Source organism: Symphalangus syndactylus, chromosome X (genome assembly GCF_028878055.3).
Source record: "Symphalangus syndactylus isolate Jambi chromosome X, NHGRI_mSymSyn1-v2.1_pri, whole genome shotgun sequence".
In the NCBI taxonomy this organism is placed as follows: Eukaryota; Metazoa; Chordata; class Mammalia; order Primates; family Hylobatidae; genus Symphalangus; species Symphalangus syndactylus.
Window position 1 is genome coordinate 57411378 of NC_072447.2, and position 26740 is coordinate 57438117.

General features: G+C 42.2%; 1 protein-coding gene across 1 annotated transcript in view; it reads left to right on the forward strand.

Moving 5' to 3' along the window:
* MAOA (monoamine oxidase A) overlaps window positions 1–26740 on the forward strand; it is an 85920-nt gene that overhangs the window by 42700 nt on the left and 16480 nt on the right. Inside the window, exons 4-6 of the mRNA XM_055268252.2 lie at window positions 8380–8484; window positions 9214–9305; window positions 24526–24667. Of these exons, the coding sequence (XP_055124227.1) occupies window positions 8380–8484; window positions 9214–9305; window positions 24526–24667 (339 nt within the window). The remainder of the gene's footprint in view (window positions 1–8379; window positions 8485–9213; window positions 9306–24525; window positions 24668–26740) is intronic.

Below are 26740 nucleotides of genomic sequence, written 5' to 3' on the forward strand. Positions count from 1 at the left end.
AAAATAAACATTCTTGTTGTCACAGCTTCTATTTCATCGCATATTTTCCTGTGTTATGTCATGCTTCTGCCAGTGCAAGCCAGAATGTGAAGAATGCCTAGGAGAATATTTCTCAAGTGTTTTCTAAGCAACATTAATCTTAAAAATACTTTGCAAAAACAGGGCATTTGGTGGTCAGATAAATTTTGGAAGTGCCCCATATTCTATCCCTGTCTTTGATAGTCAAGATGCCCGTTAACAAATTAGGAGTCCTAGGAAGCCTGGCAATAAAAAAGACTATTGAACACAAACCGGGATTTCCCAGACTTATGACCATGGAAACTATTTTCATATAACACCTGTAAAGATCAGAGTAAGAGATACTATCACAGGAAGTGTTTTTAGAGATTTAGGTTCACAAATTACCAAAACTACTCAGGAATAAATAGAAAATTGAATAGACCTATAATAAGGAAAGAGATTGAATTAGTAATTTAAAATCTCCCACAGGAACAAACCCAGACACAAATGGCTTTACTGGTAAATTTTACCAAAAGTTTAAAGAAGAATTAATACCAATTCTTTATAAACTCTTCCAAAAAATACAAGAGGAGGAAAGATTTCTCAATTCATCCCATGAGGCCAGTATTATCCTGAATAACAAAACCAAAGACATCACAAGAAAACTACAAACCAATATCCCTATATAGAGATGCAAAAATCTTCAAGAAAATACTAGCAAACTGAATCTAGCAATATATTAAAAGGTTTATACACCATGACTAAGTAGGATTTATTCCAGGAATGCAAGGTTAGTTTAATATACAAAAATCCAATAATGTAATGCACCACCATATTAATAGGATGAAGGACCAATAGCATGTGATCATCTCAATAGACAGAGCAGAAACATTTGACAAAATTCAACATCCTTTTATGATAAAACCACTAGAAAAGCTAAGAATAGAGGAGAACTTCCTCAACTTAATAAAGGCCATCTGCAAAAAACCTACAGCTACCATAATACTCAATGGTGAAAGATTGAAAGCTTTCCTTCTAAAATCAGGAGCAAGACAAAGATATTTACTCTGGCCACTTGTATTTAACATTGTACTAGGGATCTTAGCCAGGGCATTTAGGCAAGGAATAAAAAAAAAAAAAAAGAAGAAGAAAAATTGTATTTGCAGATGACATGATCTTGTATATAGAAAATCTTGATACTGACTAAAACAACTCATAGAACTGTTAAACAAGTTCATCAAGGTTGCAGGATGCAAGATCAATATTCAAAAATAAATTTTATTTCTATACAGTAGCAATGAACAATCTGAAATGAAATTGAGAAAACAACTTTACTTAAAATAGCATCAAAAAACAATAAAATACTTAGCAATAAATTTAACCAAAGAAGTGCAAGACTTATATACCTAAAATTACAAAATACCATTGAAATAAATTAAACATGTAAATAAATGGAGGCATCCTGTGTTCATGGACTTAATATTGTTAGGGTGACAATACTTCCCAAATTGAACTACGTTTTTAACACAATCCCTTTCAAAATCCTAGCTGACAGTTTTTGCAGAAATTGGGAGATTGATCCTAAAATGTATATGTAAATGCAAGAGACCCATAATAGCCAAAGCAGTTTTAAAAGAGAAGAACAAATTTGAAGGACCCACACTTCCTGATTTCAAAAATTACTATGAAGCTAGTGTGCTAAAACAATGCGTACTTGTATAAAAACAATGTGTACTTGTATAAGGATAAACATATAGGTAAATGGAGTAGAACTGTGATTTCAGAAATAAACCCTTACATTTATGCCCAATTGATTTTTGTCAAGGGTAGCAAGACAACTCAGTGCAAAAAGTAAAATAAGTTATTTCAACAAATGGTGTTGGAACAACTGGATATCCACATGCAAAAGAATGAAGGTGGACCTCCTCTCACACTATACACAAACATTAACTCATTTTAGACCTAACTATAAGAGCTAAAAATATAAAACTCCTAGAAGAAAAAATAATAAATCTCTGTGAGTTAGGCAGTGATTTATTTGATGATACTGAAAGCACAAGCAACAGAAGAAAAAATAGATAAATTGGTCTTCATCAAAAAAAGTTTTTGAAGTGTTGTCATTTGTATACCATCAAGAAACTGAAAAGACCATCCGTAGAATGGGAGAAAATATTTGCAAATCATATATCTGATAAAGGACTTGTATTCAGAATATATAAAGAACTCTAACAACTCAATAATAAAAAGACAAACAACCCAATTCAAAAATGGACAAAGGACTTGAATAGATACTTTGCCAAAAAAAAAGATATGCACATGATCAATAAGCATCTGAAAAGATGATCAATGTTATTAGTTATTAGGGAAATGCAAGTCAAAGCCACAATGAGATATCCCTTCACACCCAACAGGATGGCTGTAATAAAAAAGGCAGACATTAATAAGTGTTATGCAGGATGGGACGACATTGGAACCCTCATCCATTGCTAGTAGAAATGTAGAATGATGCAGCCACTTTGGAAAATAGTTTGGCAGTTCTTCAAAATGCAGTGTCAGAGAAAGAAAAGTGACTACTAATAATTAAGGGCTTCTTCTTGGGGTAAAGAAAATATTCTAAAATGAGATGTGATGATGGTTGCATGCTCTGTGAATATACCAAAGACCATTGAATTGTACACTATGAATGGATGAATTATAGGATATGTGAATAATATGTTAATAAAGCTGTTAAATAGCTATTTGTCCTCACAATGTGATATTTTCATCTTTTTTCACACTTCCTGTTTCTCCTGAGTTAATGGCATCTGTGAAAGAGGAAAACTATTTTTTTAAAAAACTCTGTCAATTATCTTTGATTACACAAAAGCTGCCAGAAGAACTCATTATTGTTTCTATCTTAACTGTTTTGTTTGTAATTTCTGTATATAACTAGAATCCCTTGGAAAAGATGACATAAATTTCTTTTAAAACCCTTCACTGTTGGGGGCAGGCACAGTGGCTCATGCCTGTAATCCCAGCACTTTGGGAGGCCAAGACAGGAGGATCACTTGAGCCCAGGAGTTCAAGACCAGCCTGAGCAATAAAGTGAGGCCCCATCTCTACAACATAAATAAATAAATAAATAAAAATACAAAAATTAGCCATGCATAGTGGCACACATCTATAGTCCCAGCTTACTTGGGAGACTGAGGCTGGAGAATCACTTAAACCTGAGAGTTTGAGACTGCAGTGAGCTGCAATCACAACACTACACTCCAGCCTGGGTGACAGAGAAAGATCCTGTCTAAAAAAGTAAATAAAACCCTTCATTGTTGATGGTATGGCATCATTTATATCTGAGTTTAATGGTTCTCTTTTTCCAGAGATGGGACTACACAACTCAGGCACCCATTGCATTGGTAGCTGTACAAGTCTTGAGACAGAGGCTGAGAATATGAAGTATCAGGTCATAAGCAAACACATACGAATGTGCTGCCAGCCCTTGAAATGGTGTGAGAGGTTAGAGATAATTTGGTATTCATAAACATGGAGCAGAGGCATGAAAAATGTAAACCATAAGACTGTGCAAATATAATAACAAATTTGAGGGTGGATGAGTTCCCCAGGGAAATGGGAAACGGGTGGGCAGAAGGAAAGGAAAAGGCTAAGGATCAGACTCTGGGGGATTCAGTGGATCATAGAAGGAGGGGTCTTGGGGAACTAGGCTGAGACTTGGGACAACTAGCACTATCTGATGGGGTGGCGTCAGATGCAGCCAAGTGCTAATGGGATGGATACATCCCTTCATATCTGGCTAAAAGGAGCTCATTGGTGACCATAGAGAAAAGGGCATCCACGGACTTTTGAGGATACAAGTCAGATTTTAGAAAACAGAAGGCTATGAAGGCAATGGGGGCATCATTTGAGTGGGACTGTTAAAAGAATGCAAAGAGGATGACAAATGAAAAAGACAGATGTCTCCATGTAGGGTATGAAGGCTTTTTCTAGATTGAGTGAAGCTATGTATGTTTGAAGAGAGCTTGGATACCTGCATTTGGAAAGAGGAAGATAATGCTTTTGTAAACTATTAATACAACACAAAACTGCCATCCTATTTAATGGGTCTCTTCTTAGATGATTTTAAAATTTAAAGCATTGTTATAAACTATAGAAAATAAATCATCAAAAGATTCATCTGACAGGCTTTGTCACAAAACAATGGGACTAGAAGGGTCTCAAGGTATTCATATAAGCTGGACAGGCATGTTTCTAAATTAATCTGGAAGATAACTCTTTATTTTCCAGATGATTAAAGAAGGCTATTTGGCAGCTTCCCCAGTGGCTTATGATACTCTAATAACGCTCACTTCCTTTTGCTTAACTCAAATATAAAAGTACAGAGAGATGAAACTCTCCAATGTGCCAATCAGGAAATGCTATTTTGCTTACTATAAACTTAGCTTATCTTATAGGACCAACAATAAAGAATTATGTGGGAGCCATAAACTGCCATCTCCTGGCAATAGTCTCCTGTTATTATGAACATTAGTAGATTGAAGATGTAGTTTCTCAAAGTCACTTAAGTGTTTTGGGGCACGGTTCCAGGGACATTGTGTTCTGCTTGACATAAACAATTTCTGCTGTATCAAAGACACTGCCCTTTAGAGATTACAGGCCACTTTGGAAAACTAGTAAGCTTTCAGAGTGTAGGTACAAAATGAACTTGACCATTACGCTAGATTTTTCTCCTTTTATTTTTAAAGAGCAGTAATCATTTGGAAGTATTCCCAGAGCCCTGCTTCACCCTCTTAGGTCATGAAGGCATTCCTTACTGAGAAGTGGCTTAGTATTCAGAAACTGCTGACACCTTGGTGAGAAAACTATAGAATCACATTTTGGAGACTGAGAGGGTCCACACTGTCAGGCAGTTCTCACTCAGCCAAAAGACATCTTCCAGGCCCCCCTACTGCACTGCTTTAGGGATTCACACGTGCAAAAGTGTTCCCCACATACGTGCATTTCTTTTTAGCAGGTTTGGGTTTTCTGTGAAACGAGAATAGAGAAGCCAGAAACTGATAGAGGTGAAACTAATTGATGAAATCTTTTATCAACAGCAAAGAAGTTTATGTTATGGGCCTTTATGGTCTTCTTGTTTTTTTTTTTTCTTTTGAGACAGTATCGCACTGTCACCCAGGCTGGAGTGTAGTGGCATGATATCGGCTCACTGCAGCCTCTGCCTCCAGGGTTCAAGCAATTCTCCTGCCTCAGCCTCTCGAGTAGCTGAGATTATAGGTGCCTGCCACCATGCCCGGCTGATTTTTGTTGTTGTTGTTGTTGTTGTATTTTTAGTAAAGACAGGTTTTTTTGTTTGTTTGTTTGTTTGTGTGTTTGAGACAGAATCAGACTGGAGTGCAATGGCGCGGTCTTGGCTCACCGCAACCTCTGCCTTCTGGGTTCAAGTGATTCTCCTGCCCCAGCCTCCCAAGTAGTTGGGATTACAGGCGCCCATCACCACGCCCGGCTAATTTTCATATGTTTTTAAGTAGAGACAGAGTTTTGCCATGTTGGTCAGGCTGGTCTCGAACTCCTGACCTCAGGTGATCTACCTGTCTCAGCCTCTCAAAGTGCTGGGATTACAGGTGTGAGCCACCGCCTCTTCTTTTAAAATATTCCGTGGCTCCCATTTCTGAAATGATTGCCAGGCCAGATTTTCCTCTTTCCTTGAACTCTTTACTTCTCCTGCCACCTCTGTTTGTCAAGGCTCAGATCAAGGGGTCTTTGGACCTTGTGTGAAATCATACTCAAGTTGGCATCTTTCTATGAATAACTTCATTAGGAATGTGGGACACATTTTGTTGAGTTATATTTATAATACTTTTCTTTATGTTCCCAGACTATTGAGAATATTTATTTATTTATTTATTTGTTTGTTTGTTTGTTTGTTTATTTAAGACAGTCTCACTCTGTTGCCCAGGCTGGAGTGCAGTGGTGCAATCTCGGCTCACTGCAACCTCCGCCTCCTGGGTTCAAGCAATTCTTCTGCCTCAGCCTCCCGGGCAATATTTATGTTTTTTAATAAAATTTTTTTCCAAAGCAAAGATCAGTTTTGTATTAGACTATTCCTTGACTATACATGCATTTTACAGAGGAAAATGTAGATTTTTCCAGATTTCAGTTGAAGGAGGAATTATAACAAGGACCAGCTGCTCTGAGGCTGCCCCTGAGCTATTACTTAACCTCAGCCCCTCTCTTCTCCATAGCTATTTTTGTTTTCTATGTAAAATATCTTTGCCCATTTCTCTCAGAGTATGTATTAGCATTTTCCAAAGTTGTTTATGTTCCCTCAGTGGTCGTCTTCCACCCCTGAAGCTTCTTAAGTCTCTATTTTTACTCCTTAGAAACAGAAAAGGCACATGTGGAAGATTTCTAAGTTTCACATTTCAAAGTTCTCTTTCTTTTGGGAAAGAAAAAGTTGGAAGTTTAAAAATGCCTCTAGAACAAACCTATCTCCACGTTCCATCAACTGTATAGGAGGCAGGAAAGCATGTTTTATGAGCAAAGGCTTTGGGAGCAGGAAATTTCCATTCTATGATGTACCAGCTACTGCCGCTGGGCTTTAGTTTCGTTATTTATAAAATGGAAATATCAATAGCGCTTGCCTTCACAGGGTTGGAGTGAGCATTGTATGAGATATTGCATATGAAAGGCTTTAGCCAGTGTCAGGCATAGAGAAGGATCTCAATAAATGTTAGTGATGGTGGTGGTGATGATGATAAAGGATTTGGAGTCTCAAAAAGTTGTATTGCAGCGTTACAACATAACATTTTCAGATAAGAAACGAGGTCACATATTCTGCCAGGGTTATTTGAATTTGCTATGTGGAAGGGAAAATTACTTCTCTGTCACTTAATGGCTGCCATATATTCTTACTCAGTTAGGAGGTGTGCATACACATGCTTGTGATGTCTTGTGTCCTTGCCTTGATGGTCAGGAGTTTTGTTTAAAGCCCTTTAAAAAATCCAATACAGCTTTCAGTATTCTGCAGTGCATGCAGTAGACTTTCTACAAGTAAATGTTTTAATTAAAAAAATCAAATTATCATGCAAATTATAGTGGTAGAAAATATTTTGGCCTTATGAACATTTACAAGACATTGATTTTTAAAGTAAAAGAAATTAAATTAGCAAATAAGGCCTTATAAACTACCTATTTCTGGTCTATTTCCTAGGGACTCACCTCTACTCACCATTGCCTCTCTTAGCACTTTGGCTGTTACACAATGAAATGAAGTTAATGGTTTCTAATAATGAATGAACCATCTTCATGTTAGAGGTCTTGGTACCAAGCAATAGAAACCAACTCAGGCTAGGAAGAGGGAATGTACTGAAAGGAAATGAGAGGACCTACAGAACTGATGTGAGGCTGGAGGACCACACTTGAGAATGAGCAAAGAGCATGAGAGCTCTGGCAAGTTAGGGGCAGGAACCAAAGCCATGGTCTTTGTAGCAGGAAGCATCTGCTCAGCACTTAGCCATGGGGAAAGAAAACCCACAGTCTACTTTCTTCTCTATGTGGGTGACCCACTCCATGGTCAGAGTCCTCTGAGAGTGTATGACTGGCCAAGCTCAGATAACAGGCTCACAGCCAGGCTATACCAGGAGCTGGGGGTAGGGGTGTAGAAATTAAAAAAAAACCCTAACTTATCATTTTCTGTAATGGGAGCTGGTAGCTGGGACCATCCTCCCTACACAGCTATATAGAAAAGAAGAGAGGCAATTTCCCAGAAAGAAACCAAGATACCACCAGAAAAGGGGAATGGATGCTCAGCAGCCCACAGTGGCGAGTGCCTGATATTCCACACTGCTAATAATCTGATTCTTTACATCAGACATAGTCTGTAGTCTAGCCAGTCTTTATTAAGCCTTTGTAGACCTTAAAACACAGTATAAGACATTCCGCTTTGCTATTCTTGTCCTATATGTGGTCTAAAGACAGTCCTCCACGTCATCATCCTGCTGTTGTCTAAGTGGGAATGGCTTTCTCAAGAGATTAGATGGGAATTCAGGAGTTGAGAATATTGTAGCACCAGCATTAGATACTAGGATGTGCTACCTTTATTTATGTATAATTTCCAAATAAATAGAAATAAATTTAAAGCTATTATTTACTGTAAATTAAAACCAGCCAACACAGCACCAGGGAGATTCTGCACATTTTATTAAATTGGGGCCTGTATAGGTATAATGTATTCAGTTTCCATCAAAGGGAATGTTTCTCACACAGTAGAGGGTCTGGTTACTTTGAAAGTCTTAGGCTGGTTGCTTTTTTGTTGTTTTAGAACACCATTCAAATTTAAGGTATTACTCTTTTTGATTGATTCTGTTTGCTTTTATGTTCTAGGGGAAAACATATCCATTTCGGGGCGCCTTTCCACCAGTATGGAATCCCATTGCATATTTGGATTACAATAATCTGTGGCGGACAATAGATAACATGGGGAAGGAGGTAAAATGTGTGTTCAGTTTGCACATGACCCATTACTGAAATAACAATGGCAACTGTTTAATATCCTTCCATAGTGCAGGGAACATTGCTCCGGACACCAATGCATATCATTTCCAATGTACCCAAACTGCAAAGTTGGTCGTATTTCCACTTCACAAATGGGAAAAATGAGTGCCCAGAGATTATGTAATTTACTCAAGACCTCATAGCAAGGGAACCAGCATACCAACCCACTCTCTTATACAAATGCCTGTGTGCCTTCAACTCTATGCTACTGAGCATTTATATGACATATTTTTGCCAAGTATCTCTACTTACAGTTGTCTGTCTGTCTGTAATGCCATTTTAGATAGTAAAGGAGAGAAGGACTTGCTGCCCCAAAGCTTTTTTACGTAGTCTTAGGCTCTGTAATATCAATTTGGGACACAAAATGGGTATTAGCTTTCAATAATAATGATGATGATAATTGTCATCATTATAATAATTACATATAAATTTGTACATAGACATATATAATATTATCACTATTATTATTGTTTTGGCAATGGCATTAGGACACAGAATCCAAAGAACTCTACCCCACTCCCTGTCTCTATATAGAATTCCATGCCAATCACACATTTCAACACAGAGACCAAGAGACCCATTTTCAGAGGTTCTCATGAGGGCCTTCCCAAGAAGAGGTGGCAGTTACCATCAAACCTGAGAGGGGACTTCCTTTCTTTACAGATTCCAGCTGATGCACCCTGGGAGGCTCAACATGCTGACGAATGGGACAAAATGACCATGAAAGAGCTCATTGACAAAATCTGCTGGACAAAGTAAGTAGACTTGACCATTCAAAATTTACTTTTTATCTTCCCGTCTCGTCTTTTATGTCTTGCCTTGAACTGCAGTGCTTTTCTTAACAACTTACAGAAAAAAGGAGGAAACCTAGTAATCTTTCAGTCAATAGCAATGTTGAGGGCACCTCAAAGTAGGTTAGAACAGAAAATGAATCTAAAAATTAAGAAAAGTAGGTGAATGAAGTACAACTTCTTTTAATGAAAGCATTGTGTGATCTGCAATAAAATCAATAATTGTGTTTTCATATTATGGAAAAGTTGCCTACAAAAGCAGTTTGAAAGGATATTTTTTAAAAATGTGGTACATTTACACCATGGAATACTATGCAGCCATAAAAAAGAATGAAATCATGTCCTTTTCAGGGACATGGATGAAGCTGGAAGCCATCATTGTCAGCAAACTAACACAGGAACAGAAAACCAAACACTGCATGTTCTCACTCATAAGTGGGAACTGAACATTAAGAAGACATGGATGTGGGGAGGGGAACAACACACACTGGAGCCTGTCAGGGGGTGGGAGGAGGGAGAGCATCATGATAAATAACTAATGCGTGTGGGTCTTAATACCTAGGTGATGGGTTGATGGGTGCAGCAAACCACCATGGCACATGTTTACCTATCTAATAAACCTGCACATGTACCCCGGAACTTAAAATAAAATAAAATGGTAATCCCATATAGATGTAGAATACTAGAAAATGAGAGGAAATCTAGTCTGTAGTAATAAAAATGTTTTCAATTAGACCATGTGTTATTAGTTTATGTGGGGCCTACTATGTGAAGGCACCATACCAGGCACTGAGGAATGGGGGTGAACTTCTTAGGAATAGCCCCTACCCTCATGGAGTTTATGTTCTTCTAGCAGGCAAGACTGACCTTGAACACAATTGCATAATGCTAGGAGAGTTCCTGTAACAGGGAGAACCTTACATGGTCTGAGGGTAAAAGAAGCATTCTTTGATGAAGCAATCTTTAACCTGAAACTAAAGAGTTAGTGCATCAACTAAGAATGAGCCATCGGGGCAGGGGGGAGTCAGAAAAGGTGAACAGTATAGGGCAATGGTATCTTCCAGGAATGACACAAAGGGACAGGAGAGAGAAAGGAAGAGTGGATGAAGTTGGGGGGATAGTATCTGCCAGGAATAAGCCATGGGGCAGGAGAGAGACAGGAAGGGTGGATGGTGTGGTAGAAATGGTACCTTCCAGGAGTAACCCATAGGGTTGATAATAGTGGGGCAGATGTTATGATCTAAGAATGACACACAGTGTCAAAGGGAGAGAGGGAAGGTTGGACAGTGGTGGTGGGAGGAGGGAATGATATCTTCCAAAAATTACCCACAAGGCCAAGAAGGGAGAAAGGGATAATGGAAAAAGATAGGTGGTGTTTTAGGAAAGACCCACAGAAACAAGGGGAGATGGGGACTGGAAGGGTGGATGGCATTGGGGGATTTTGTCTTCTAGGAATGAGCCACATGGATTAGGGGGAGATAGGAAGGACTGATGGGGTAGGAAAATAGTATGTTCCAGGTATGATCCACAGGTTCAGAGGGGAGACAAGTATAGTGGATGGTGTTTGCCATGGATAAACCACCAGGATAGTGGGGGAGAGAGAAAAGGTTGATGATGTGGTGGGATGGTATCTTTTATGAATGACCCAAAGGGGCAAAGGGAAGACAGGAAAGATGGATGTTGTGGGGATATCATCCACCAACAACCCAGAGGTGTAGTGGGGAGACAGGAGGTGTAGATGGTATTACCAGGATATGTCTTCCAGAAATGAGGCACAAAGGCAGGGATGAGATAGGAAGAGTGAATGGTGTGGCCTGGTTGCATCTTCCAGGAATGCCCCCACAGTGTTAGGGAGTGGGGAGCAAGGATGGATCCCTGTGGGGGTATGGTATCTTCTAGGAATGGCCCACAGGGTCAAGGAGAAACAGGTAACATTAGGTAGTGTGTGTGTGTGGTTGGGAGATGGGGTGGGGCGGGGGGGTGGGGAGAATGAAATTTTCCAGCTATTTCTCTCTCTCTGGGGAGAGAAAGGGAAGGTTGGTTTGTGTGGATGGAGATGGTATTTTCTAGGAATTACCCAAACCAGAAGGGTGGATGTCTTAGGGGAAGATAAATTTTCCAGCAATGACCCAGAGGGATGGTGGGGAGACAGGAAACATAGATGGTGAGGCAAGATGATGCATTCCAGAAATGACCCATAGGGCAAGGGGTAGATACAAAGGTGGATGGGGTGAGGGAGATGGTCTCTTCCAGTTATGACCCACAAGGGTAGAGGGGACACAGGTAGTGTAGATCATTTGGCAAAATTGAATTTTCTAGGAATGGTCCACAGGGCAGAGGGTACATAGGAAAGTTTGGTGGTGTGGCAGGATGGTATCTTCCAGGAATGAGCCACACTGGCAGTGGTAGGGGGGAGAAAGGAAGGGTGGATGGTGAGGGGTCATGGTTTCTTCCAAGAATGACTCATAGGATTGTACAGGAATGACCCAGAGGCGTAGCGCAGAGAGAGGAAACATGACTGGTGTGGCAGGATATACCTTCCAGGAATGGTCCACAGGAGCTAGGGGATGCAGGGAAGGTGGGCTTGTTTGCAGGCATGGTTCTTCCTGGAGTAACCCAAAGGGTCAGGGGTGAGACAGCAAGGGTGGATATTGGGCCGTGGATAACTTCCAGCAATGATCAAAAGAGATGGGAGGAGACAGGCAGTGTGGAAGGTGACCAGGATGGTATTTCCAGGAATGACCCTCAAGAGTTGGGAGAGACAAGTAGGATAGATGATTTGGTGGAGTGGTATCTTCCAGGAATGAACCAAAGGGGCAGAAGAAAACATGGTACATTGTGTTTAGAGAGATGGAATCTTCCAGGAATGAGTTACCCTGGTGGTGTTTGGGGGGACACTGGAAAGGGTGGGGATAGTATCTTCCAGGATCACCCACAAGGCCAAGGGGGGAGACAGGACAGGGTGGATAGTGTGTTTGTAGGGGGAGGGCATGTTACTTTTCAGGGATGTGACACAGGCACTGTGGGGACACAGAGAAGGGTAGATGTTTTGTGAAGGGGGTGGTATCATCCTGAAATGACCCAGAGGGTTTAGAAAGGTATAGCAGGATGGTATCTTCCAGGAATGAGCCACACGGTTGGTAGTGGGGGAAGATGGGTGGTATAGAGAGATGGTATCTTCCAGGAATGACTCACAGGGGCAAGGGGGTGACCTGAAGGGTAAAAGTTGTGAAGGGGGATATCTTCCAGTAATCACCCAAAGGGGTAGGGGGAGATAGGAAGAAAAGATAGTGAGGCAGGATGATATTTTCTAAGAATGGTCTTCAGGATGTGTGGGGTTAAGTAAACAGGAAAGGTGGATGGTGTAGGAAGATGGTATCTTCCAGGAATGAGCCACCGAGGTTGGGGTGAAACAGGTAGGCAGATGGTTTCGTGGAATGGTATTTTCCAGGAATGAGCCACAGGGCAGGGGGTAGATATAAAGGATGGATGTTATGGAGGAGATAGTATCTTCCAGGAATGAACTACAAAATTGAGGAAGGAGGGGAATGATGGATGAGCTAGGTGGATGGGATCTGTCAGGATGGCCCACAGGGCCAAAAGAAAGACAAGGCAGAGTGGATAATGTAAGGGAGATAGTACCTTCCAGGAATATGACACAGGCAATGCAGGGAGGCAGGAAAGGGTAGATGTTTTGGTGAGGGAGTGGTATCATCCCCAAATGACCCAGAGCGGTAGAGGGGAGATAGGATAGTTGAATGACAGGATAGTATCTTCCAGGAATGAGCCACGGTGACAGTGGTGGGGTTGGGAGACAATAAGGGTGTATGTGGATGGTATCTTCCACGAATGACCCACAGAAGTCAGGGAAATAAGTTTAAGCAAATGGTATCTCCTAGGAATGTGCCAAAAGGGTAGTGGTGGGGGGAGATGGGAAGGATGGATATTGGGGGGCGATATCATACAGGAATGAGCCAGAGGGGGTAGTGAGGAGTCAGGAATCATGAATGGTGTGGCAGGATATATTTTCAAGGAATGACCCACATGGGCTAAGGGGACACAGGGAATGTTGGCCTGACTGGGGACATGGTATCTTCCTGGAGTGACTCAAAGGGTTGGGGGGAGATAAGAAGGGTGGATGTTGTGGGGAATACATTCCAACAATGACACAGAAGGATGGGGCGAGACACAAAGTGGGTAAGGTGAGGCAGGATGGTATTTTCCAGGTATGACCCACGAGGTTGGGAGAGTAAGAAAGATGAGTGATGGTGGGACGAAATGGTATCTTCCAGGATAACCCTCAGGGGTAAGGGTAAACAGGACAGGGTGGATAGTGTTGAAGGGGTTATATCTTTCAGGAATGTGACTAAGTCTCTGGGAGGAAACAGGGAAGGGTAGATGTTTTATGAGGGAGTGATACCAAAATGACCCAGAGGAATAGTAGGGAAATAGGACAGTTGCATGGCGTGTCAGGATGGTATCTTCCAGAAATGAGCCACACTGGTGGTGGTGGAAAGAGAGAAGAAAGGTAGATGTTATCATTCAAGATGATATCATTCAAGAATTACCCAGAGGAATAGGGGAGAGACAGGAAGCCTGACTGGTGTGGCAGGGTATATCTTCTGGGAATGAGCCACAGGTGTGGGAGAAGACAGTCAGGGTAGATGGTTTGGTGGAATGAAATCTTCCAGGAATGACCCACAGGGTCATGGGGGAAAATTGAAGGGTAGACATTGTGGATGGAGATATCTTCCAGCAATGACCCAGAGGGATGGGGGAGACAGGAAATGATAATGGTGCAGCAGGATGGTATCCTCCAGGATTGAGCCACACTGGTAGGGTTGTGGGGGTCATGGTATCTTCCATGAATGACCCACTGGGGTCGAGGGAAGACTGGTAGGGTTGATGGTTTGGCAGAATGTTATTTTACAGGAATGACCCACAGGGCAGAAGGTAGATAGGAAGGTTGGATACAGTAGAAGAGACGGTATGTTCCAGTAATGAACTATAGAATTCGGGGAGTGGGGGAATGATGGATGAGGTACAGAGATGGTATCTTCCAGGATGACCCACAGAGCCAAGGGGGAGACAAGGTAGACTGGATAATATAAGGGGTATAGTATCTTTCAGGAGTGTGAACCAAGCACTGCAAGGAGGCAGGGAAGGGTAGATGTTTTAGGAAGAAAGTGGTATCATCCCAAAATAACCAAGAGGATAACAGGAAAGTAGAATGGTTAGATGGTGTGGCAAGATGGTATCTTCCAGAAATGAGCCAAATGACAGTGGTGGGGGTAGCAGAAGGTATGGGTGGATGGTATCTTCCAAGAATGATTCACAGAGTCAGGGAGACAGGGTACATTGGGTTTAGAGAGATGGTGTCTTCCAGGAATGATACACCTGGGTAGTGGTGGGGGAAAACAGGAAGGGTGGAAGTGGGGGGGATTATATCATCCTGGAATGAGCCAGAGGATTAGTGTTGGGGGGGTTATATCAGGAATGTGACAAAGGCTCTGCGGGGAAACAGGGAAGCCTAGATGTTTTAGGGACGGTGTGATCACCCCGAAATGATCAGAGGGGCAGTGGGGAGATACAACAGTTGCTTGGCGTGGCAGGATGGTATCTTCCAGGAATGAGCCACACTATGGGTGGTGGGGGAGACCATCAGGGGGATGTTGGCTGGCATGGTATCATTGTGGAATGACCCAGAGGTACAGGGCAGACAGAGAAAGCATGAATGGTGTGGCAGGATATATTTTCCAGCAATGAGTCATAGGGGCAGTAGGGAAACATGAAGAGTAGATGGTGAGGTGGGATGGTACCGCCCAGGAATGGTCCACAGGAGCTAGGGGATGCAGAGAACATTGGCTTGTCGGCAGGCATGGTTTTTCCTGTAGTGACCCAAAGGGTTGGGAGTGGTGGGGGAGATAACTTCCATCCACGACCCAGAGGAGAGGGAGGAGACAGGAAGTGTGGAAGATGACCACGATGGTATCTTCCAGGGATGACCCAAAGGGGCAGAGGGACACAGGGTGGATTGTGTTTTGAGGGATGGTGTCTTCTAGGAATGAGCCACCCTGGTGGTGCCTGGGGGGGGACACAGGAAGAGGTATGTGGAGATGGCATCTTCCTGGATGACCCAAAGGGGAAAGGGAGAGACAAGGCAAGGTGGAAGTGTTGGGGGGGGGGGTGTGATAGTATCTTTCAGGAATGTGGTATAGTCACTGTGGGGAAACAGGGAAGGGTAGACGTGGTTATATCATCTCGAAATGACCCAGAAGGGTAGGGGGAAATAGGAAGGTTGCATGGTGTGGCAAGATGGTATCTTCCAGGAATGAGCCACACTTGCAGTAGTGGGGGTGGAGACAGGATGGAAGGTGGATGTGGATGGTATCTTCCTGGAGTGACCCACGGGGGCAGTAGGTAACAGTGGATTGGGTTTAGAGAGATGGTATCTTCCAGCAATCTACCACAAGGGTGGTTAGAGGTCTGGGGGATACTGGAAGGGTGGATGGTGTGGCAGGATGGTATCTTCCAGGAATAAACCCTGGCAGGTGGGTGTTTTGGGGGGATTGTGTCTTCCAGGAATGGACCACAGGGGTAGATGGGATACAGGTAGGGTATGACAGAATGATATTTTCCAGGCATGACCCACAGGGCAGGGGATAGAGAAGAAGGATGAATGTTGCATTGGAGATGGTATCTTCCAGGAATGAACTATGGAATTGGGGAAGCGGGGGAATGATGGATGAGGTAGGGGGATGAGATCTTCCAGGATGGCTCAGAGATCCCAGAGGGAGTCAAGGCAGGGTAAATAATGTAAGAGGGGATAGTATCTTTCAGGAATATGACACAGGCACTATAGGGTCACAGGGAAGGGTAGACGTTTTGGGGAGGAGGCGGTATCATCCTGAAGTGACCCGGAGGGGTAGCGGGGAAACAGGAAGGTTGGATTGTGTGGCAGGATGGTATCTTCCAGGAATGAACCACACTGGTGGTGCTTCGAGGAGGACACAGGACTGGGGATGGTATCTAACAAAATGACTGACAGGGAAGAGTAGATAGTTCTGTGTAGGGGTATTGTATCTTTCAGGAACGTGACACAGGCACTGCGGGGAGACAGGGAAGGGTAGATGTCTTAGGGTGTGGGTGGTATCATCCAGATATGGCTCAGGAGTAAGAGGGAAATAGAAAGGTTGGATGGTGTGGCAATATGGTATCTTCCAGGAATGAACCACACAGGTGGTGAATGGGGGAGGCAGGAAAGGTGGGTGGTGTTGGGTGTCTTCTAGGAATGACCCACAGGAGAAGGGGGAGACTGGGTGGATTGGCTTTGGAGAGAGCCACAGGTGCAGTGGCTGGGGAGACAAGAAGGGCAGATGGTGTGGAAGGATGGAATCTTCCAGAAACAACCCACAGGGATACAGGGAGACAGGGGTTTAGAGAAATGGTATCTTCCAGGAATGAGCCACATGGGGAGTGGTAGGGAGAGACAGGAAGGATGGATGTTGTTGGGGGTGGTATTCGGGAATGACATAGCTGGGAATGGGGGAGACAGGAAACAGGAATGCTGTAGCAAGATACATCTTCCAGGAATGAGCCACGAGGGCTTGAGGGGAGACATTATGATTGGATAGTGTTGGTACATGGTATATTCAAGGAATTAGCCATAGGTTTAGAGGGGAGACAGCAAGAGTAGATGGTGTGGAGGGGATGATATCTTCCTCTAATGGCCCACAGGTGCACGGGGGAGAGAGGGGAGATTAGATAGTATTGGGGGAATTATATCTTCCGGGAATGTGACACAGGCTCTGGAAGAGATGGTGAAGGTGGAATTTGGTTGTGGGACAGGGGAGAGGGGGAGGTAATGATATCCCCAAATCGCCCATAGTATTAGGGTGTCAATAGGAAGATTGGATGGTGTAGGCAGATGGTATCTACTAGGAATGACTTTCAGAGTCAGTGGGGACATGCAAAGATAGAAAATGTGTTTGCGGAGATACTGTCTTCTAGGAATGAGACACAACTGCTGAGGGGAGGCAGGGAAGGGTGTATGTTTTGGGGGCAATGGTACCATCCAGAAATGAACCAGAGGAGTAGGGGGTAGACAGGAAGAGTCAATGGTGTGTGGCAGGATGCTACCTTCCAGAAATGACCCACAGGTACATGGGGAGACAGGAAAGGTTGGATGATGTGGGGAGAATAGTATCTTTCAAGAATGACTCAAAGTTCTCAGGGGAATGGGGAGAAGGGACGGATAGATGATGTACAGTGATGGAATCTTCTAGGCATAGAGGACAGGGACAAGCTTTTGTGAAGGCCTTGAAGTGAGAAGGATATTCGCATGTTTGAGCAACTGAGTGGACAGTGTAGCTGGACCATAGTGATGACAAGAGCAAGTGGTATAAGGGGAGTTTGGAGGACTGGTCTAGAGGCTGATAGTGCAGGATCTATTGGCCACATTGAAGATTTGTCCTTTCTCCACTGAAGATCATTGAAGGGTTACCTCACTGGCTATAGTGTGGAGGATACAAGAGGAGATGCAGGATCACCAAGTAGGAGCCACCACTGCTATAACCTGGGCATATTGGTAGCCTGGACCAGGGCTGTGGCAATGAAGATGGAGAGGAGAGGATGGGTATTGAAAGAAGCTTATTGACACTTAGAGAGAACCTGGATTAGCATACTTGGAGCTAACTCATAATTTCTTTTTTTTTTAATTATACTTTAAGTTCTGGGGTACATGTGCACAACGTGCAGATTTGTTACATAGGTATGCATGTGCCATGTTGGTTTGCCACACCCATCAACTCATCATTTACATTAGGCATTTCTCCTAATGCTGTCCCTCCCTGAGCCCCCCATCCCCTGACAGGCCCCAGTGTGTGATGTTCCCCTCCCTGTGTCCATGTGTTCTCATTGTTCAACTCTCACTTATGAGTGAGAACATGCAGTGTTTGGTTTTCTCTTCTTGTGTTACTTTGCTGAGAATGATGGTTTCTAGTTTCATCCATGTCCCTGCAAAGGACATGAACTCATCCTTTGTATGGCTGCATAGTATTCCATGGTGTATATGTGCCACATTTTCTTTATCCAGTCTATCATTGATGGGCATTTGGGTTGGTTCCAAGACTTTGCTATTGTGAACAGTGCTGCAGTAAACATATGTGTGCATGTGTCTTTATAGTAGAATGATTTATAATTCTTTGGGTATATACCCAGTAATGGGATTGCTGGGTCAAATGGTATTTCTAGTTCCAGATCCTTGAGGAATCGCCATACTGTCTTCATAATGGTTGAACTAACTGACACTCCCACCAACATTGTAAAAGTGTTCCTATTTCTCCACGTCCTCTCCAGCATCTGTTGTTTCATGACTTTTTAATGATTGCCATTCTAACTGGCATGAGATGGTATCTCATTGTGGTTTCGATTTGCATTTCTCTAATGACCAGTGATGATGAACATTTCTTCATAAATTTTTTGGCTGCATAAATGTCTTCTTTTGAGAAGTGTCTGTTCATATCCTTTGCCCATTTTTTGATGGGGTTGTTTCTTTCTTGTAAATTTGTTTAGGTTCTTTGTAGATTCTGGATATTAGCCCTTTCTCAGATGGGTAGATTACAAAAATTTTCTCCCATTCTGTAGGTTGCCTGTTAACTCTGATGATAGTTTATTTTGCTGTGCCAAAGCTCTTTGGTTTAATTAGATCCCATTTGTCTGTTTTGGCTTTTGTTGCTATTGCTTTTGGTGTTTTAGTTATGAAGTCTTTGTCCATCCCTATGTCATGAATGGTATTGCCTAGGTTTTCTTCTAGGGTTTTTATGGTTTTAAGTTATATATTTAAATCTTTAATCCATCTTAAGTTAATTTTTGTATAAAGTGTAAGGAAGGGATCCAATTTCTGCTTTCTGCATATGGCTAGCCAGTTTTCCCAGCACTATTTATTAAATAGGGAATCCTTTCCCTATTGCTTGTTTTTGTCAGGTTTGTCAAAGATCAGATGGTTGTAGATGTGTGATGTTATTTCTGAGGCCTCTGTTCTGTTCCATTGGTCTATATATATCTGTTTTGGTACCAGTACCATGCTGTTTTGGTTACTGTAGCCTCATAGTATAGTTTGAAGTCAGGTAATGTGATGCCTCCAGCTTTGTTCTTTTTGCTTAGGATTGTCTTGGCTATGTGGGCTCTTTTTTTGGTTCCCTATGAAGTTTAAAGTAGTTTTTTCCAGTTCTGTGAAGAAAGTCAGTGGTAGCTTGATGGGGATAGCACTGAATCTATAAATTACTTTGGGCAGTATGGCCATTTTTGTGATATTGATTCTTCCTATCCATGAGCATGGAATGTTCTTCCATTTGTTTGTGTCCTCTTTTATTGCGTTGAGAAGTGGTTTGTAGTTCTCCTTAAAGAGGTCCTTCACATCCCTTGTAAATTGGATTCCTAGGTATGTTATTCTCTTTGCAGCAACTGTGAATGGGAGTTCACTTATGATTTGGCTCTCTGTTATTGGTGTATAGGAATGCTTGTGATTTTTGCACATTGATTTTGTATCCTGAGACTTTGCTGAAGTTGCTTATCAGCTTAAGGAGATTTTGGGCTGAGACGATGGGGCTTTCTAAATATACAATCATGTCATCTGCAAACAGAGACAATTTGACTTCCTCTCTTCCTAATTGAATACCCTTTATTTCTTTCTCTTGCGTGATTGCCCTGGCCAGAACTTCCAATACTATGTTGAATAGGAGTGGTGAGAGAGGGCATCCTTGTGCCAGTTTTCAAAGGGAATCCTTCCAGTTTTTGCTCATTCAGTATGATATTGGCTGTGGGTTTGTCATAAATAGCTCTTATTATTTTGAGATACGTTCTATGAATACCTAGTTTATAGAGAGTTTTTAGCATGAAGGGCTGTTGAATTTTGTCCAAGGCCTTTTCTGCATCTATTGAGATAATCTTGTGGTTTTTGTCGTTGGTTCTGTTTATGTGATGGATTACGTTTATTGATTTGTATATGTTGAACTAGCCTTGCATCCCAGGGAGGAAGCTGACTTGATCTTGGTGGATACACTTTTTGATGTGCTGCTAGATTTGGTTTGCTGGTATTTTATTGAGGATTTTCACATCGATGTTCATCAGGGATATTGGCCTGAAATTTTCTTTTTTTGTTTTGTCTCTGCAGGTTTTGGTATCAGGATGATGCTGGCCTCATAAAATGAGTTAGGGAGGATCCCCTCTTTTTCTATTGATTGGAATAGTTTCAGAAGTAATGGTACCAGCTCCTCTTTGTACCTCTGGTAGAATTCAGCTGTGAATCTGTCTGGTCCTAGACTTTCTTTGGTTGGTAGGCTATTAATTGCTGCCTCAATTTCAGAACCTGTTATTGGTCTATTCAGAGATTTGACTTCTTCCTGGTTCAGTCTTGGGAGGGTGTATGTGTCCAGGAATTTATCCATTTCTTCTAGATTTTCTAGTTTATTTGCATAGAGGTGTTTATAGTATTCTCTGTTGGTAGTTTGTATTTCTGTGGGATTGGTGGTGATATCCCCTTTTTCTTTTTTTGTTGCGTATATTTGATTCTTCTCTCTTTTCTTTATTAGTCTTGCTAGCGGTCTATCTATTTTGTTGATCTTTTCAAAAAACCAGCTCTTGGATTATTGATGTTTTTGAAGGGTTTTTTGTGTCTCTGTCTCCTTCAGTTCTGCTCTGATCTTAGTTATTTCTTGTCTTCTGCTAGCTTTTGAATTTGTTTGCTCTTGCTTCTCTAGTTCTTTTAACTGTGATATTAGGTTGTTGATTTTAGATCTTCCCTGCTTTCTCTTTTGGGCATTTAGTGCTATAAATTTTCTTCTACACACTGCTTTAAATGTGTCCCAGAGATTCTGGTACGTTGTGTCTTTGTTCTCATTCGTTTCAAAGAACATCTTTATTTCTGTCTTCATTTTGTTAATTACTCAGTAGTCATTCAGGAGCAGGTTGTTCAGTTTCCATGTCGTTGTGCGGTTTTGAGTGAGTTTCTTCATCCTGAGTTCTAATTTGATTGCACTGTGGTCTGACAGACAGTTTGTTGTGATTTCTGTATTTTCACATTTGCTTAGGAGTGTTTTACTTCCAATTATGTGGTCATTTTAGAATAAGTGTGATGTGGTGCTGAGAAGAATGTATATTCTCTTGATTTGGGGTGGAGAGTTCTGTAGATGTCTGTTAGGTCCACTTGGTCCAGAGCTGAATTCAAGTCCTGAATATCCTTGTTAATTTTTGTCTTGTTGATCTAATATCGACAGTGGGGTATTAAAGTCTCCCACTGTTATTGTGTGGGAGTCTAAGTCTCTTTGTAGGTGTCTAAGAACTTGCTTTATGAACCTGGGTGCTCCTGTATTGGGTGCATATGTATTTAGGATAGTTAGCTCTTCTCGTTGCATTGATCCCTTTACCATTATGTAATGCCCTTCTTTGTCTCTTTTGACCTTTGTTCGTTTAAAGTCTGTTTTATCAGAGACTAAGATTGCAACCCCTGCTTTTTTTTTTTGCTTTCCATCTGGTTGGTAAATATTCCTCCATCTCTTTATTTTGAGCCTATGTGTGTCTTTGCATGTGAGATGTGTCTCCTGAATACAGCACACCGATGGGTCTTGACTCTTAACCAGTTTGCCAGTCTGTGTCTTTTAATTGGGGCATTTAGCCCATTTACATTTAAGGTTGATATTGTTATGTGTGAATTTGATCCTATCAGTTTGATGCTAGCTGGTTATTTTTCCTGCTAGTTGATGCAGTTTCTTCATAGCGTCAATGATCTTTACAATTTGGCATGTTTTTGCAGTAGCTGGTACTGGTTGTTCCTTTCCATGTTTAGTGCTTCCTTCAGGAGCTCTTGCAAGGCAGTCCTGGTGGTAACAAAATCTCTCAGCATTTGCTTGTCTGTAAAGGATTTTATTTCTCCTTCATTTATGAAACTTAGTTTGGCTGGATATGAAATTCTGGGTTGAAAATTCTTTTCTTTAAGAATGTTGAATATTGGCCCCCACTCTCTTTTGGCTTGTAGGGTTTCTGCTGAGAGATCCACTGTTAGTCTGATGGGCTTTCCTTTGTGGGTAACTTGACCTTTCTGTCTGGCTGCCCTTAACATTTTTTTCCTTCATTTCAACCTTGGTGAATCTGACAATTATGTGTCTTGGGGTTGCTCTTTTCGAGGAATATCTTTGTGGTGTTATCTGTATTTCCTGAATTTGAATGTTGGCCTGCCTTGCTGGATTAGGGAAGTTCTCCTGGATAATATCCTGAAGAGTGTTTTCCAAGTTGGTTCCATTCTCCCTGTCAATTTCAGGTATACCAATCAAACATAGATTTGGTCTTTTCACATAGTCCCGTATTTCTTGGAGGCTTTGTTCATTTCTTTTCACTCTTTTTTCTCTAATCTTGTCTTCTCACTTTATTTCATTAAGTTGATCTTCAATCACTGATATCCTTTCTTCCACTTGATCGATTCGGCTGTTGAAACTTGTGTCTGCTTCACGAAGTTCTTGTGGTGCGTTTTTCAGCTCCATCAGGTCATTTACGTTCTTCTCTACACTGGTTATTCTAGTTAGCAATTCATCTAACCTTTTTTCAAGGTTCTTAGCTTCCTTTCATTGGGTTAGAACCTACTCCTTTAGATCGGAGGAGTTTGTTATTACCCACCTTCTGAAGCCTACTTCTGTCAATTTGTCAAACTCATTCTCTGTCCAGTTTTGTTCCCGTGCTGGCGAGGAGTTGTGATCCTTTGGAAGAGAAGAGGCATTCTGGTTTTTGGAATTTTTCAGCCTTTCTGCACTGGTTTCTCCCCACCTTTGTGGTTTTATCTACCTTTGGTCTTTGATGTTGGTGACCTACGGATAGGGTTTCTGTGTGGACGTCCTTTTTGTTGATGTTGATGCTATTCCTTTCTGCTTATTAGTTTTCCTTCTAACAGGCCCCTCAGCTGCAAGTCTGTTGGAGTTTGCTGGAGGTCCACTCCAGATGCTGTTTGCTGGGGTATCACCAGCAGAGGCTGCAGAACAGCAACTATTGCTGCCTGATCCCTCCTCTGGAAGCTTCGTCCCAGGGGGGCACCCACCAGATGCCAGCCAGAGCTCTCCTGTAAGAGGTGTCTGTTGGCCCCTACTGGGAGGTGTCTCTCAGTCAGGCTACACGGGGGTCAGGGACTCCCTTGAGGAGGCAGTCCGTCTGTTATCAGAGCTCAAACGCTGTGCTGGGAGAACCACTTCCCTCTTCAGAGCTGCCAGGCAGGGACATTTAATTCTGCTGAAGCTGCACCCACAGCTGCCCCTTCCCCCAGGTGCTCTGGCCCAAGGAGATGGGGGTTGTATCTATAAGTCCCTGACTGGGGCTGCTGCCTTTTGTTCAGAGATGCCCTGCCCACAGAGGTGGAATCTAGAGAGGCAGTAGGCCTTGCTGAGCTGTGGTGGGGTCCACCCAGTTCGAACTTCCTGGTGGCTTTGTTTACACTGTGAGCATAAAACTGCCTACTCAAGCCTCAGCAATGGCGGACACCCCTCTCCACACCAAGCTTGAGCATCCCAGGTCAATCTCAGGCTGCTGCGCTAGCAGCGAGGATTTCAAGCCAATGGATATTAGCTTGCTGGGCTCCGTGGGCGTGGGACCCACTGAGCCAGGCACCAGAGGGAATCTCCTGATCTGCCGGTTGTGAAGACTGTGGGAAAAGCGCAGTATCTGCGCAAGAGTGTACCGTTCTTGGGACAGTCTCTCACAGCTTCCCTTGGCTAGGAAAGGGAAATCCCCTGACCCCTTGCACTTCCTGGGTGAGGTGACGCCCCGCCCTGCTTCAGCTTGCACTCCATGGGCTGCACCCACTGTCCAACCATTCCCAATTAGATGAACCAGGTACCTCAGTTGGAAACACAGAAATCACCCACCGTCTGTGTGGATCTCACTGGGAGCTGCAGACTGGAGCTGTTTCTATTTGGCCGTCTTGCTGGACCCTTGACTCCTTTTCAACTCATAATTTCTTAAGCAGAAAATGTTAGTTTCTCCAAGAGTTAAAGAATGCATTCCTTCAGAAATTGAATCCTTGAGAGTTTTTTTTCAATTGCAATAGAAAAACTTTCTGAACACACTAAATAGTGTTGTAAAAACATGACATTCTCTGACTCCTGTACATATTGACACCTGACATCCACTTTTATTCTATGAACAGGACTGCTAGGCAGTTTGCTTATCTTTTTGTGAATATCAATGTGACCTCTGAGCCTCACGAAGTGTCTGCCCTATGGTTCTTGTGGTATGTGAAGCAGTGCGGGGGCACCACTCGGATATTCTCTGTCACCAATGGCGGCCAGGTATGGTGTGTATGTGTCTGTTTTGAAACAAGAGCTTCATCTGTGATTTTGCTTTCTCCCAGGGCAGTGTCTTTAATAATTGCTTCAGTATTTTGAAACATGAATAATTAGCAGCATGAAATGATTTCAAAAAATTTTCTGAAAAAAAAATTTCTCATTTCCTTTTGTCACTCCTGAAGTGGAGTTCACAGATAAAGAGTGTTTCATTTTGAATTAATTAGGTTTTGAGAATTAAGTTTCTTCCTTTTGGTGGCAGGTAAAATCAGGCTGTTTATGTAGGAGAAGCTAAATTCCTAAAATAATTTCCAAAAAATTCTAGAAATTGTACAATTATTGTACTTAAAATCATCTCTGTTCCAGACACAAGATTTCTGTCCCATCTGTTTATCAGAGTGATTCTTTTATGTTAACTGTTACAGAAGGGAAGTGACTGTTCTTCCTTCTAATTCACACAAGTGATTATGGCCACTCTTGCAATAGTAAATTCTGCCTTTTGGATTCTTAGTTTTTGCTACCCACTTGAATTTGCCCAGTTTCCATATCATTTCCTTTATTAATAAGTGAATTCATTTGGTTCATTGGCTGGACACATGGCGAAACCAGAATCCTAATTCCCCAGACTCTGAGATTCTCTGCTTCAACTCAACCCTTTCTGTTATCCAAAGAGAATGGGTATCTCTGTTCTATAAATGTTGTGCTTGGATGGTATGAGGCTTAATTAGTAGCAGTTTACTTCTAACTTAGGTTCTCTGAGTTCCCGAATTCTGAGTGCACAGTACAAGGTATAGAGTCTTTCTCTGCCAAGTGAATTATTCTTCTCCTGAGGAGATCACCAGAAATCCCCAAGTTCTTGTGACACCAAGACTCATTGCCCATTTGACCCTTAGCTTTGACAAATGCAGGACAGTTGCATTTTTTAAGTGTCTTTACCTACAGGCAGAGATAACAGATTACTCCTTTTAGCCAGTATTTTACTTTCTGAGGTATTTTGATTCACATTTGATATTTGTGTCCTTCATTCGGAGGAGCCAGGATACTTCTAGCCAAATTCTACATGACCTTTTGGAAAATATGGTTCAGATGATTAATCTCAAACCGTGATCACAATATATTTATAAAGAACTTAGGCTTATCCTGTAATTTAATTCAACAAATACTAGACCTGGAGGGGTGGACAGTGAACAAGACAGAAACAGTTCGTGGTCTTTCCACCACACTAAAACTCAAAGTATCTCTTAGAAAACAGACCAGATTATAAGTTAAATGGTCTGGGTTTCTTGAGGAAAGACAAATCATGAATTTAGATCTGAACCACTCTGGGAATTTTTTTTTCCTTTTTTTAATTTAATTTTTGAGACAGAGTCTCACTTTGTTGCCTAGGCTGGTCTCCAACTCCTGGGCTCAAGCAGTCCTTCCGCCTCAGCCTCTCAAAGTGCTAGGATCACAGGCATGAGCCACCATGCCTAGCCAGGAATATTTTTTGTAAAGAACTTTGGTGTTGTCATTAAAACAGTAGCCAGTTACAAAAGTGCAAAAATCACTGCATGGCTGCTTATGCAGTTTTCTGGAGGAGCATGATTGAGGAATCTGTTAAGTGGTGGGCTGTTCACTTCTAACCATTTAAAGAATCTTCTGGCCAGGCACGGTGGCTCACACCTGTAATCCCAGCACTTTTGGAGGCTGAGGCGGGTGGATCACCTGAGGTCAGGAGTTTGAGACCAGCCTGGCTAACACGATGAAACCCCATTTCTGCTAAAAATACAAAAAATTAGCCAGGCGTCATGGCACGCACCTGTAATCCCAGCTACTCGGGAGGCCGAGGCAAGAGAATCACTTGAACCTAGGAGGCGGAGGTTACAGTGAGCCAAGATCGTGCCATTGCACCCCAGTTTGGGCAATAAGAGTGAAACTCTGCCTTAAAAAAAAAAAGAATCTTCTATAATAGGCTAAAAATATCCTTCTGGTTCTTACCAAAAGCATTGTGTTAAGGACTTACCTTCTTAGATTAAGCTGGAAACATTTCCATGGTGATCGTAGCAGAAGGCAGGGGGTAGAGCACTTCTGGTCTTACAA